This window comes from Syngnathus floridae, chromosome 1 (assembly GCF_059516105.1).
Source record: "Syngnathus floridae isolate MCC-2025c chromosome 1, RoL_Sflo_1.0, whole genome shotgun sequence".
NCBI classification, from domain to species: Eukaryota; Metazoa; Chordata; class Actinopteri; order Syngnathiformes; family Syngnathidae; genus Syngnathus; species Syngnathus floridae.
The window spans coordinates 407,501-421,425 of NC_142413.1; the positions used below are offsets into that span (position 1 = coordinate 407,501).

Sequence of the window (13,925 nt, forward strand, 5' to 3'; positions counted from 1 at the left end):
GGTCCTATGTAGTTCCCTCAACCTGAGCCCCGCGCGCTACCTGACTGTCAAAACCATCATTGTCAAGGACCACCTGCAGAAGAGACAGGGCGTCCCCTCCTCCAAGAGCCGGGTGCCCAGCTACCTGGACAAAGTCCTCAGGAAACGCATTGTCACCTTTCTCACCGAGAGCGGCTGGATATCCAGAGATGCGCTTTAGGCCCAAGACGGACGGACGGACGGACGGACGGACGGGCAAGACCAAAGCGAGCGGCCGGCCGGCTGGCCGGCGGCGTTGCCCGTGCTTCCGGCGGGCGCCGCCATGTCACCTCCGCTCCTAAAGATGACGCACGCAAACTTGAACAGGTTTCCGCTTTCCTGTCAGCGCGCAACGTGGGAGCTTTGACTAGCGACGGCGCCAAACATGTGAAAATTTGGGGCTCAAGTGTTGCGAGGGACTCACCCGTATGACTTGAAAGATTGGCGGATATTCAAGTTGTGTGTGTGTGTGTGTGTGTGTGTGTGTGTGTGTGCGTGCGTGCGTGCGTGCGTGCGTGTGTGTATGTATGTGTGTCTATATATATATATTATTTTTTTTTCCGTCCCTTGACACGCGCACCATTCAAGATATGAATTGGAGAGGCAAATTGACTCGGGCTACCGGTTTAACGTTACGACAGCAAGAAAAAATTGGCTGAGCCCCTATTTCCCCTGGGAGGTGAACGTTGGAATCTCATTGGCTTTCTTGTTCATGTATGAGGACAGAAAAACCAAACATTGGCCAGCCGATGGCGGATTGAGGACTGCAGCATTTCTCGGCTTTTTGCCCGGCGACATTTTCCTACTGACCCGCAAACCATTTGTAAAGTATTTTCCATCGTGCAATTGATTTTTGTAATCGCCTTTGTAAGTAAAAAGATCAATTTTATATCGCACCAATGAACCTGTGGCCTTTGCTATCTGCGTATACATTAAACCTAGGTGTCAAACTCGAGGCCCGGGGGTCCGATACGGCCCAGCGCATCATTCTATGTGGCCCACAAAGACAAATTTTGCATCGACATTACGAACATTACAAATTGTCTTCGATTAGAACAAATGAAATAGACATGATAGCCATTAATCTTTATGATTGATTGTTGGTCTTTCAACCCTTTTTTTTTTTCCCTATCCGTTTGTTTCGTAGCCTACACTGTCTGGCCCTCCAAAAGAAACTGCAAGTATAATGCAGCCCGCGACAAAAATGAGTTGGACACGCCTGGTCGAAACGGAGCTGTCAAGCCTGTTTTATGAATCATGTTTTTGGGTTTTTATTGAGGGACCTTGCACTTTCTGATACTGGAGTCACTAGAAACATCCTAATGGAATGGAAAGTTCGCAGTTTGGGCATGATCATTGAGTGCCTCCAATAGGGCTTGTCACAATGACCCCCAAAGTATTTGAAGAACAGCGACCTGCGCATGCACCGTGGTCAGACAAACACAAGAGCCGCCGCCGCCGCCGCCGCCGCCGCCACTGCTGCCGCCGCTGCACAAGTCCAATGAACAGCTGGCGCACAAAGGACCAACTGGCTATTTTTGATCAGAAATAACATTAAGGGACCTGTCGTGGTCACAAGCAAACACTGCTGCCTTGGTGTCCGGCGGAACGGCGCGCCATATGCTGACAGGGCGGGATCATACGAGGCCAGTTTCCTTCATATCTTTTCCCGAGCCGAGAGAAATGACTGGGCTGGGTAGAAGCTCGTAAACGGCAGGGATTTACAGGAACAAAGAAGACATTGACACAGAACAGATTGCAAGAGTAAGAATCCATTTTTGAAAGATGCAACGAGAGAATAATCATTCCAATTAAAAAATGGAGATTGCTAGGTAAAATAATCCCCAGTCTTTTCCACAAAGCGTTTCTTTCCCTTGCTGGCTGCTTAGTTCATTTTCAAGAAGCATTTGTTACATTAAATTCAGGCAGCTTTACAATACCAATTTGTATTCGAGAGCAATGTCATGTCATCTGTGCGACATGCCGGCATGAAATGCACTTGTTAATAAACATGCACTTCTAAACCTTGTAATGATTGCTCAATCGCAAATTGGAAAAAAAAGAAGAGATTCAGCATTTAAAATTCGCACGCTTGTTTATTGATTAAATCACGTTTCCCAATTCTTCCCGATAGACTAGATTTGCGTACAGACAGGAGGTGGAGCGGATGGTCCACTAGTGCAGCCAAAAGCACCTGGAGCTGAACCCGCTCAAGACCGTGGAGATGACAGTGGACTTCAGGTGAGACCCTTCACCACTTTCACCTCTCACTAGCCGCAGTAATACTATTCTCTCCACAGACACCTTCAAGTTCCTGGGAACCACAATCTCTCGGGACGTGAAATGGACCGGCCACATAGACTCTGTCCGGGGAGAAGGCCCAGCAGAGGCTGTACTTCCTGAGACAGCTCGAGAAGTTCAACCTGCCGCGGGAGCTGCTGAAGGAAGACCTTCTACACTGCCATCATCCTGTCTGTCTGTCTGTCTGTCCTTTGCACCTCCATCACTGTCTGGTTTGGACCGGCCTCCAAACAAGACAAGCACAGACTGCAACGGACAATCAGGAGGACTGCAGAAAAGATCATGGTTCATCAACCTCCCATCTGTCCAGGACCAGGAAACGTGCAAGGAACATCTCTCCAGACCTTTCTCACCCAGGCTGTCGTCTGTTTGAACTCGTCCCCTCCGGACGGCGCTCTCGAGCACTGTACGCCAAAAGCAGCAGGCAGACACAGAGACAGCTTCTTCCCCCAGGCTGTTGCTCTGATCAACTCACACCACTCTTAAGAGTCATTGCTGTGCAATAACATCCTGCTCTCCACACCTTTTTGGAATTGTCTACACTGTTCATAAGATGTGTCCTCTCTGCATCCATTGCAGCCTGGTCATCCTGGAAGAGAGATCCTCCCTCCCATCTGTGGTCGCTTCTCAAGCTTTCTCATTTTATCCCCCTAGTCGGAGCTTGGACTATTTCCTTGCCCTCCTGGGAGTTGAAGATCAGGGGATGTTTGAGAATATTTGCCATGTCCTGAGTGTTGTTGTTAGTCACAGCCTCAAATGTTTTCTTCTCCATGGAAAATGATTGCGAAGCACTGGTCTAACCTAACAGAATGTGTACACATTGCTGTTTTTCCCACTTCAGTGTTCAAAAAATGTCTTTCAACTAAATCCATTGAGAGTTCAAGTTAAAAATGTGCCTTTTGGTTTTAAATTTAGCAGCAAAAAAAAAAAAAAATCAACCTCCGAATTTGGTTCGACAACCGAAGCAAAAAAACACCTAGGATTTTTTGTTTGAATTCCGATTCGCTCCACATTGTACAATATACGTGGTGGTGGGGATAATATTCTGTACTCACGCTGGGTACGAAATGTAGAAGGACGACGACATGCAAACTAATCTTTTAATGAAGATTGCGGGAGCAGGAAAACATGTGGCATTCAGGAAGGCGTATGCTTCTAACATCCGGCCACGTCACTACGTGCTGCGTCATCTTAATGCTACGGACCAATCAGGCAAGACATTTGGTGGATACCCAATACGATAGGCTAACGTTACTGGACTGGCAGTAGATACCCAATACGATAGGCTAACGTTACTGGACTGGCAGTCCGAACATATTCTAAGAGAATACTACAGGGGGGACGAACGGTCAATCATCAAAGGATTATCAAGAGAAAGTTGAATGAATAAGGGGAAAAAAGTGCGACGTCGCAAATGTTTGTACAAACGACGACCATTCCCCTCGCCATTTGTCGTTCAAGCGAGAATGATGCCGTCGCCAACCTCTTTGGATTGTAAAACTCCAACCTTCGTAGAGGGAGGGCACAAAAAGGAGACTGAGGGTATGAATAAATGGCTGGAATGGGTGGAGTAATTAAGCAGTTGGCCTCGTTCCCAGAATCCAAATTTTGGTTCCATAAAAGAAAAGAAAAGAAAAGAAAAGAAAATGAAACTTAGCTCCTGAAACACTTTTAATTCAATATTCCACACAACATAACTACACGATGATTACTTTAACAGTCCCTACGCACGTGAGAATACATTCATGTAAGAATGAAACATCCATATTGAATACATGTTGATGATCCATCCATCCATCCATCATCCATCCAACCAACCTTGTGACATCAACAGCAATAAACCATGTTTGAAAATATTCAAGTGAAACGACGCAAAAAGGAAGAAAATGAAACCTAACTCAATATTCAACGCCACCTAACGAAACAATGGTTATGAGCAAAGCAAAACATCCTAAAATGATCCAAGAGCGAGTGTGTGTGTGTGTGTGTGTGTGTGTGTGTGTGTGTGTGTGTGCGCGCGCGCGCACGTGCGTGTCATTCAAAACAGGTCGTGTTTCCCGAGTCAATAACTTCGACTAATCTAACGACGTTTTTACTATGTCACGTCAAGCCTAAATTTGGCACCGTCTGCTGGTGAAATTTGCTACTACAACAGCGCCAAACTGCCCTTTAATAATTCATCCTTTTGAGGAACTGCGCAAATGGGTGACGTCGGGCAGCACCCACGTGGTCCCACGGGGATGCCGTTCCCGCCCGGGCTCACTTTCTGGGCCGGATCTTCATCTCCACGAATCTCAGGCAGATATGTTTTGGTCCCCCCAAATAATTCCAGATTGCATTGGTACTGTCGCAGGTGCCGCTTTCCTTGTACAGCCCGTTCAGGTTGGACAAGTGACACGATGTGTACCACCAACCGCCCTTCTCGGAGTTGGCGCAATTGCCATTATTCCACGTGTCGTGGTCGCGGTCCTTGGTGGTGAACTTCATCCCAGAATGTTGGGACAATCGATCGCCTGCAAAGCACACAAACTCGCTTTTGAGCACGCGCAGGGGGCGCAGGTGTGCCCCCCCCCCTCACCCCCGGCGGGAGGCGCTACCTGTGTCTCCAGAGTAGCCGCTCACAAGCAGCGGGTAGCCGTCGTTCTCGGGGTCCCGCGAGTTCCGGCCCACCGAGAAGTCGTCGTAGCGAGCGTAGTACTTGCGGCCGTCGGATGCGGTGAAGTCGATCCGCAACTGGTAAGCGCCCGAGGCCGTCAGAGCGTGGATGTTCCGCAGGCCTGCCAACACGCAAAGGCGGCGGCGGCAACGTCACGTCTCGCGAACCACAAAGGCGTGACAAGAAGGATGTCTTGGTTTCAGACCGAGCCAGTGCTCTCCGGTGAGGTCTCCGAAGCCCTCGCGGTAGTCGTTCCAACCCCGAAAGAAGTTGACTGTGCCGTCCCTTCTCCTCTGGATCACCTGCAAACGCACACACGCACACCATCAGCGAAGCAAACGAGCATGACTGGCCAACTGGACGTTCAGCGTTGAAGAAAAGTGCCAACTTTATTGGGGAAGGCTTCACGAGGGGACCTCTGGGGTGTTTGTTTGCAAGCACTTACGGTCCAGCCTCCCCCGTCCTGCCACATGTTGCAGTAAGCCTTGAAGCTGTTGGACCCGCTAAAGAGCAGATAGACTCCAGTTGACCTTCCCGCCGCCTTGATGTCACTGCAGTCTCTGGGCATGAGACCTGAAGCAAACAAACAAACAAACAAACAAACAAACAAACAAACACGTGAGAGCGCAAAAGAGACGCCCGCTTTAAACCAACTGGACACGCTCGCTCGCGAGCTACCTTGGAGTAGTTCCCTGTGAAGTGTGGGCTGATCCACCACCTTCTGCCGCACGCTGGACAAAGCCACACTGACGTCGTGTAACTCCTTCTTCTCTTGTGACAGCTCCTGCGCACCAAGCGTTTGAAAGAACTGAAATGAGATCTCCAACTGGGACACTTGGTTTGCATCCTTCAACAATACTTAGTTTGTGTGGAAGAGGAGGGAGGGATGTTAAGTCCTGAAAGGTCCACCTCACCTGAGACATGCTCTTGTAGTCCGTCTCCAGGTCTTTCAGTATCTGATTCAGAAGGCCTTTGTTGCTGCGCAATGCCGTCTGACCAGCCTCCTGACCTGCCTTCAGCTCTGCCAAGGCCGTCTGACCTGCCTTCAGCTCTGCCAATGCCTCCTGACTGGCCTCCTGACCCGCCTTCAGCTCTGCCAAGGCCGTCTGACCTGCCTTCAGCTCTGCCAAGGCCGTCCGACCAGCCTCCTGACCTGCCTTCAGCTCTGTCAAGGCCATCTGACCTTCCTTCAGCTCTGCCTTCAGCTCTGCCTTCAGCTCCGCCAATGCCTCCTGACCTGCCTCCTGACCCGCCTTCAGCTGTGCCAAGGCCGTCTGACCCGCCTTCAGCTCTGCCAAGGACGTCTGACCAGCCTCCTGACCTGCCTTCAGCTCTGCCAAGGCCGTCTGACCTTCCTTCAGCTCTGCCTTCAGCTCTGCCAATGCCTCCTGACCGGCCTCCTGACCCGCCTTCAGCTCTGCCAAGGCCGTCTGACCTGCCTTCAGCTCTGCCAATGCCGTCCGACCAGCCTCCTGACCTGCCTTCAGCTCTGCCAAGGCCGTCTGACCAGCCTGCTGACCCAGCTTCAGCTCTGCCAATGCCTCCTGACCGGCCTCCTGACCCACCTTCAGCTGTGCCACTTCCGTCTGACCTGCCTTCAGCTCTGCCAACGCCGTCTGACCTTCCTTCTGACCTTCCTTCAGCTCTGCCTTCAGCTCTGCCAATGCCTCCTGACCGGCCTCCTGACCCGCCTTCAGCTCTGCCAATGCCTCCTGACCGGCCTCCTGACCCGCCTTCAGCTCTGCCAAGGCCGTCTGACCTGCCTTCAGCTCTGCCAAGGACGTCTGACCTGCCTTCAGCTCTGCCTTCAGCTCTGCCAAGGCCATCTGACCTTCCTTCAGCTCTGCCTTCAGCTCTGTCAATGCCTCTTGACCGGCCTCCTGACCCGCCTTCAGCTCTACCAATGCCTCCTGACCTGCCTCCTGACCCGCCTTCAGCTCTGCCAAGGCCGTCTGACCTGCCTTCAGCTCTGCCAATGCTGTCTGACCAGCCTCCTGACCTGCCTTCAGCTCTGCCAAGGCCGTCTGACCAGCCTCCTGACCTGCCTTCAGCTCTGCCAATGCCTCCTGACCGGCCTCCTGACCCGCCTTCAGCTCTGCCAATGCCTCCTGACCGGCCTCCTGACCCGCCTTCAGCTCTACCAATGCCTCCTGACCTGCCTCCTGACCCGCCTTCAGCTCTGCCAAGGCCGTCTGACCTGCCTTCAGCTCTGCCAATGCTGTCTGACCAGCCTCCTGACCTGCCTTCAGCTCTGCCAAGGCCGTCTGACCAGCCTCCTGACCTGCCTTCAGCTCTGCCAATGCCTCCTGACCGGCCTCCTGACCCGCCTTCAGCTCTGCCAATGCCTCCTGACCGGCCTCCTGACCCGCCTTCAGCTCTGCCAATGCCTCCTGACCTGCCTCCTGACCCTCCTTCAGCTCTGCCAATGCCTCCTGACCTGCCTCCTGACCCGCCTTCAGCTCTGCCAATGCCGTCTGATTAGCCTCCTGACCTGCCTTCAGCTCTGCCAATGCCTCCTGACCGGCCTCCTGACCCGCCTTCAGCTCTGCCAATGCCTCCTGACCTGCCTCCTGACCCGCCTTCAGCTCTGCCAAGGCCGTCTGACCTGCCTTCAGCTCTGCCTTCAGCTCTGCCAATGCCTCCTGACCGGCCTCCTGACCCGCCTTCAGCTCTGCCAATGCCTCCTGACCGGCCTCCTGACCCGCCTTCAGCTCTGCCAATGCCTCCTGACCTGCCTCCTGGCCCGCCTTCAGCTCTGCCAATGCCGTCTGATTAGCCTCCTGACCTGCCTTCAGCTCTGCCAATGCCTCCTGACCGGCCTCCTGACCCGCCTTCAGCTCTGCCAATGCCTCCTGACCGGCCTCCTGACCTGCCTTCAGCTCTGCCAAGGACGTCTGACCTGCCTTCAGCTCTGCCTTCAGCTCTGCCAAGGCCATCTGACCTTCCTTCAGCTCTGCCTTCAGCTCTGTCAATGCCTCTTGACCGGCCTCCTGACCCGCCTTCAACTCTGCCAATGCCTCCTGACCTGCCTCCTGACCCGCCTTCAGCTCTGCCAAGGCCGTCTGACCTGCCTTCAGCTCTGCCTTCAGCTCTGCCAATGCCTCCTGACCGGCCTCCTGACCCGCCTTCAGCTCTGCCAATGCCTCCTGACCGGCCTCCTGACCCGCCTTCAGCTCTGCCAATGCCTCCTGACCTGCCTCCTGGCCCGCCTTCAGCTCTGCCAAGGCCGTCTGATTAGCCTCCTGACCTGCCTTCAGCTCTGCCAATGCCTCCTGACCGGCCTCCTGACCCGCCTTCAGCTCTGCCAATGCCTCCTGACCGGCCTCCTGACCTGCCTTCAGCTGTGCCAATGTGGTCTGACCTGCCTTCAGCTCTGCCAATGCCGTCTGACCAGCCTCCTGACCTGCCTTCAGCTCTGCCAAGGCTGTCTGACTCTTCTCCAAGTCGCTGGAAATCGTGGTGTGACTTGCCTTCATCTCTGCCAATGCCTCCTGACCTGCCTCCTGAACTGCCTTCAGCTGTGCCAATGTGGTCTGACCTGCCTCCTGACCCGCCTTCAGCTCTGCCAATGTGGTCTGACCTGCCTTCAGCTCTGCCAATGCCGTCTGACCAGCCTCCTGACCTGCCTTCAGCTCTGCCAAGGCTGCATGACTCTTCTCCAAGTCGCTGGAAATCGTGGTGTGACTTGCCTTCAGCTCTGCCAATGCCTCCTGACCTGCCTCCTGACCCGCCTTCAGCTCTCCCACTGCCATCTGACCTGCCTTCAGCTCTGCCAAGGCCGTCTGACCTGCCTCCAGATCTGCCTTCAGCTCTGCCTTCAGCTCTGCCAATGCGGTCTGCAGCGCCGCCCAGTGGCGGGCTAAGTCGGTGCGGTTGTGGTCCGGGATGCTGTTGGGCAAAGTCGCCACCAGCGCGCGCAACTCTTTGACGATGTCCTGAGGCCTTGGAACACATAAAAAGGTGACATTAAGTCATGTTGCCATGCTTTGCTGCTTTCAAAATTGCACCCCAGCCGGGAATTTGACTGGAATTTGAATTTGCCTACCTGTTCAAGTGGAAGAAGACGCTGTTTTGGATGACAAGCACGACCAAGAGGACCACGGCCAGAATGGAGCCCCAGCGTATCTGAACAAACTGAGCGCAAACGACGTCACAGGTGGCGGCTGCGTCTCTCTCTTTCTCTCTCTCGCTCGCTCTCTCTCTCTCTCGCTCTCTCGCTCTCTCTTTCTCTCTCTCTCTCTCTCTCTCTCTCTCTCTCTCTCTCTCTCTCTCTCTCTCTCTCTCTCTCTCTCTCTCTCTCTCTCTCTCTCTCGCTCTCTCTCTCTGACTCTCTGACTCGCAAATGCTTTCAACTCGAGCAAGACATTCGTCAAGCGCGTGCGCGTCTATGCGTCCGATGCGTACCTTGCGCTTTGGGGTGTCGCCGATCAGGTTGTGGGTGCTTTGGTTCATCTCGAACCACTTGTCATTTAACATTTTGCGCTCCCACTCCATTCTTTCTTCCTCGGTACGAATGAATGTCCCTAGCCGTGTACGTGTCGTTTGTTCTGCGTGCGTCTAATGCCGTATTTTGTGGGCAGCCAAGTGGCGTGAAGTTTTCCTTCCACTTGACGTTGGTTTTGACCTTGTTTGCGGCAAAGAGACGGGACGACATTTCTTTGATTGGTTGGTTGGTCGGTCGGTCGGTCGGTCGGTCGGTCGGTCGGTCGGTTGGTTGGTTGGTCGATTGGTCTTTATCTATCTATCTATCTATTTCTTCATTCATCTAGACATGTATTTTTGGATTGATTGATTCATTCCTGTATTTCCTCATTTATCTATTACACTTCCACTAGACGCTTGAAAAATGAGAGGGAACATTGGTGCCGACACCGTGAGTTCGATTGCCACGTTTGACGCTGTGAATGCGTGCGTGGGCGTGTGCGAGTGACCAAAACCAAAAAGCGCATGTGTACATACATGAGTGTGCAAGAAACAATAAAGAGGAGCAATACCCGACGCCGCCGTGGTGTGGTGTCTTGTCCCTCATGAGATGGCAACTGAAACTCCAAATCCAACAGACTGAAACACAAAAAAAGACAAGCGCTCGAAAGCTGAGCAGAAAGCCAGCCAAGGCAAAGCCACGTAACGTCGCGAGCCCGGCCGGCCGGCCGGCCGGCCGGCGCTATTTCGGAGAGAGAGAGAGAAAAAAAAAAAAAAAGGATGCAACTCCAAACGGCAGACTTTGTCGTCGAGTCATCATAACACTACATTTGATTGATGAGGCAGGCGCCTTTCGAAGCACTCAAGGTCGCCGTACGGACGTCGAATAGCAGCATTCCAAAGGGGGGGGAAAAAAACCCCAAATAGGACTGGAGCAGAGTGATGGATAGATAAGCTGACTCACGACTCTGACCGGCCGACGGCCTCAGGCAAAGATGCTCCTCCGGACCCGCCGTCGTCAGTGGTCCCGGAACGCTCCTGTGTGAATTTAAATGGCGGAAGTTAGTCTATTTGCAGCTTTGTAAGAAGTGGTCACGGTAAAAGCCGTCTGAAAGAAGACCTATTTACAGCATTGTCGACCTTGTTCCAAAAAGTTGTGATAAAAGAGTCCTCAACAGGATGTTGACTGCTGCTATGGTGAATTGTGGCCACTAGAGGTCCCTGGTTAACCAAGGTTAATAACGCTACGCGCATCTCCCAATGTTGCGCACCTACGCACACGCACGCAACGCTACGTGCATCTCCCAATGTTGCGCGCGCCCGCACACACTAACCGTTATACGTACGTGAACGTTTCACGATACAATATTTTCTGCATGTTGTTTATGCTATTATTGTATTATTTACACGAACGAAACCATTGTCGAATGTTCTCATCGCAAAATATCCATCCACTTCAACGTTTTCGTATCCATCGATTGACACGCAGAAAAAAATGAACGGTCGAGAGGGTGCGGTCATGCAATGGCGGCCCTGCCGCGAGGCAGACGAGGCCGTTCCCTGCAACCGCCCCAAAACGATCTCTCTCTCTCTTTTTTTTTTAACCATTCTTTTCTTTCCAAGTTGTTCTCACTCACGGCAATGCGTATTTGGATGTCAAGGATGGAATGCAACGGAGGGTGACTTTTAGGAATGACATCCAAATATGCATTGATATGAGTGAGAACAACTTGGAGAGAAAATGATCATTGAAAGATGTGTTCTTCATCGAAAGATGTTTTTTTTTTTTTTTAGGCCGAGCGTAAGGGCCGCCCGCCTTTGAAAACACCGATCAAGCTTGACGTCTTCCTAAGGGCTGACCAAAGTATCGATAGTCACGCGCACGCACTGTAAATGATGCAATTACAACCTGCATGGTCTGAAGCTCCATCGCTCCTTTGCAGTCAGGTCAGCGTGTTGACGGCAGCAGAGGAAGGCTGCCGGCGGTGGGTGTCCTTAACAATAGTTGGCTCCAAAATGACACGCGCACGCACATATGCACCTCGAATGGAACCAAGGCGGGCATCGCTTTACTGGAAACGGGGGAAGAGGCGGAGAAACGAAGACGAAAACAAACTCCCAGACACACACCGATACTTATTAAGGAAAACTTTGTTCTCAAATGGATACTTTTCTTGCGGTGTCGGCAAAATACCTTTGGTATTTGCTTGTTGCCGAGTGATGCCTGGATGCAGGCGAGTGCCACCCACGTCACAGTGGGCCCGACGACGCTCATTTCGGTGCTCTCGTGCGTCGCGACTGAGTGAAGGAAGAAGAATTTTCCTTCATGAGATAAATAATCGTCAAAGAGTTTGGAGATGCTGAATCATTTCAGGGACTGTAACGTCAGTCCACGTGCTGCCTGCCACTTGGCCAGGCGAGCTTGTTTTTTACTCAAGTGCGGCCTACGTCAAAGGAGTCCACATCCAACTTTTTCATCTATTGCCAAAAGATATGGAAAGGAAGACGTCTTGTCAAGTCACGCCTCTTTTCTTTTTTTTTTTAAACACCAAACAATTGAAGCGGCCTTTTTTTCTGGTAGTTACAAACAAAACAAAGATTTGGTGGCCAGTTGCAAGGTTCTTTTCAAATGGCGTCACCTGCATGGCTGACAAGAATCAAATATGAAAGAAAGAAAGAAACTGAAATCATATATGCACCCAAAAAAAATCAGCTAGATATATTTTTTCTCACCATCATCATCATCATCAACCAGTTTCAAGATGCTGAATCATTTCAAGGACTGAAATCCAGTCCACTTTTGTCATTCCGCCTGCCACTCGGGGAGTGAAAAGTTGTTGTTGGTTTTTTTTTTTTGGAACTAGCAAAAGAAGACATGTTGGAATTTCACACCTCGTAAAAGAAAGCTACATAATCATCACTGTGACTATCAGTTCCTCGCCGCTCGCTGGCTGGCTGGCTGGCTGGCAAAAAGTCAAGGTAACATTGTTGAAAAACGGGAACCATCAAGAGCCTGTTCAACTTGGCACATCAAAAGTGTTTGTGCTCGACACTTGCGCATTCGAGTCTGTCTTTCGATGCTTATGCTGTTCTTTCGGTGAACGTTTTTCATTTGAAAAGACTGTTCTGAACTACGGACGTGGGAACCCATTCCTCCCTCCCTCCACCTGGTGAAAAGCATCGCAACGCAGGGTGTGAACCCCCCCCCAGGGAGTATAGTCACAGAGGGCAGAACTGCTGGGGGAAAGATTCAAACGTGTCCTCCTGCGCTCTGGTGCTCTCCAAATGGATGCACAATGCGACATCTCCACTGTCATCGAGAGCCCAATGAGGAACATCCCAATCGTGTTGATTCGATCAAACAATGCGCCTCCTCACAGTACTGCCGTTTGAGCCAACAAGTAACAAGGCAAGTTTCGCTCGTTGGTGCAACACATTGCTGTCCTGCAGACCTGTGGCGTGGCGTGGCGTGGCGTGGCGTGGCTTCTCTTCAGACTGCTGCTGACGAGGGACTCAGCCTTCCTGACTCTCTCTGCCTGAGGCCATTTGAAAATCCTTCCCAGTGTCCGTTCCGTCTTCATTCAAAACACAGGACAACAATACAGGCAAGGCTCTGTGTTCAGGTCATATGTTACTCACAGCTACAATCTGGGAGAGTTGGTGTGGATTGACACTGACCTTGGTGGAAGTTGCCTTGCTTGAATTCCCCTCCAGTCTGGAGCTAGTAAAAGAGAAGACTTTGACTTTGTTGCATTATTGAATGTCTCGGAACAAACGTAGACTCAAAAGGTATTTTGGTTGCGGTCGGTGAACCTTGTCATTGAAAAAAAAAAGATCATATAGGCTTATTGATGACAAGGGAATTAATCAATGAGCACGATAAAACATAATTACAGAAATACGTACTTAAAGCCATTTCCCGCAGTGGAAGTTTCTGTAAGCTAAAAAAAAAAAAGGCCAAGTACATATTTACCTTGTATTCGTCCTGCATCAGGAGCATGAAATTCACGACGAAATACGGTGACGTCATCGCTAAAAATTAAATGTGTAATATCTGCAACACCGTAGCAGCACAAACGAAACTTTTTGCAGCACAAACGGACGGTACCATTTTGGGTCCATTTGGAGGAAAAGGGGGGGCTGGGTGACGTCCTCGCTAGAAAAGAAATGTGTAATCTCTACGAAACCGAAGCAGCACAAACGAAGGTTTTTACGGCACAAACCAGCACAAACGAACGGTACCATATTGGGTTCATTTGGAGCAGATCGGGTGAACTCTGGATGACCTATCAAATAATCTTTCAAAAACCATAGCAGCACAAACGGAAAGGTTTGCTGCACAAACGAAACAGACTATTGTCCTTCAATTTTGCGTGGCCTGGTGGGCCAGCTTCACGCAGGTGCTCCACCTCTGTCGTACACCTCGCGTCATCCGGGCATCGAGCTCCATTGGACTCTATCAACTTCAATGAGTGCGGGGGTGCGGGCGGTTGAACATGCAATGGTATACCCCAACGTTAGGCACGCT

At 51.3% G+C, this 13,925-nt stretch overlaps 2 protein-coding genes across 5 annotated transcripts in view; one reads left to right on the forward strand and one right to left on the reverse strand.

The window, feature by feature from the left end:
• tada2b (transcriptional adaptor 2B) overlaps nucleotides 1-922 on the forward strand; it is a 2,538-nt gene extending 1,616 nt beyond the window's left edge. Inside the window, exon 2 of the mRNA XM_088370061.1 lies at nucleotides 1-922. This exon is cut by the window's left edge and continues 944 nt beyond it. Within this exon, the coding sequence (XP_088226187.1) occupies nucleotides 1-199 (199 nt within the window). The 3' untranslated portion in view covers nucleotides 200-922.
• Nucleotides 923-3,977: 3,055 nt separating this feature from the next.
• LOC148403091 (uncharacterized) lies at nucleotides 3,978-11,475 on the reverse strand. 4 transcript variants are annotated; one of them, XM_088369789.1, is made up of 10 exons: nucleotides 11,307-11,475; nucleotides 10,362-10,435; nucleotides 9,970-10,036; nucleotides 9,021-9,100; nucleotides 5,890-8,917; nucleotides 5,654-5,759; nucleotides 5,421-5,548; nucleotides 5,181-5,277; nucleotides 4,917-5,096; nucleotides 3,978-4,832 (listed from the first exon to the last, which is right to left on the reverse strand). In XM_088369789.1, the coding sequence occupies exons 1-10, from the start codon at nucleotides 11,325-11,327 to the stop codon at nucleotides 4,579-4,581; spliced, it is 4,035 nt and encodes a 1,344-aa protein (XP_088225915.1). In that variant the 5' UTR covers nucleotides 11,328-11,475; the 3' UTR covers nucleotides 3,978-4,578. The 4 variants fall into 4 exon arrangements, with proteins under 4 accessions (XP_088225915.1, XP_088225840.1, XP_088226059.1 ...); XM_088369714.1 differs by having other exon boundaries at nucleotides 9,021-9,109; XM_088369933.1 differs by lacking the exons at nucleotides 9,970-10,036; nucleotides 10,362-10,435; nucleotides 11,307-11,475 and adding an exon at nucleotides 9,380-9,960.
• Between the last annotated feature and the right edge of the window lie 2,450 nt (nucleotides 11,476-13,925).

What these genes read in the sequence shown, in the direction of transcription:
- LOC148403091 (XM_088369714.1), bottom strand. Translation starts at nt 11,327, where the DNA reads ATGGAGCTTCAGACCATGCAG. An exon ending in CCACACCACGGCGGCGTCGG is followed by an intron (nt 9,110 to 9,969) that starts GTATTGCTCCTC and finishes GTTTGCGCTCAG; the next exon opens with TTTGTTCAGATACGCTGGGG. An exon ending in ACTACAAGAGCATGTCTCAG is followed by an intron (nt 5,760 to 5,889) that starts GTGAGGTGGACC and finishes CTTGGTGCGCAG; the next exon opens with GAGCTGTCACAAGAGAAGAA.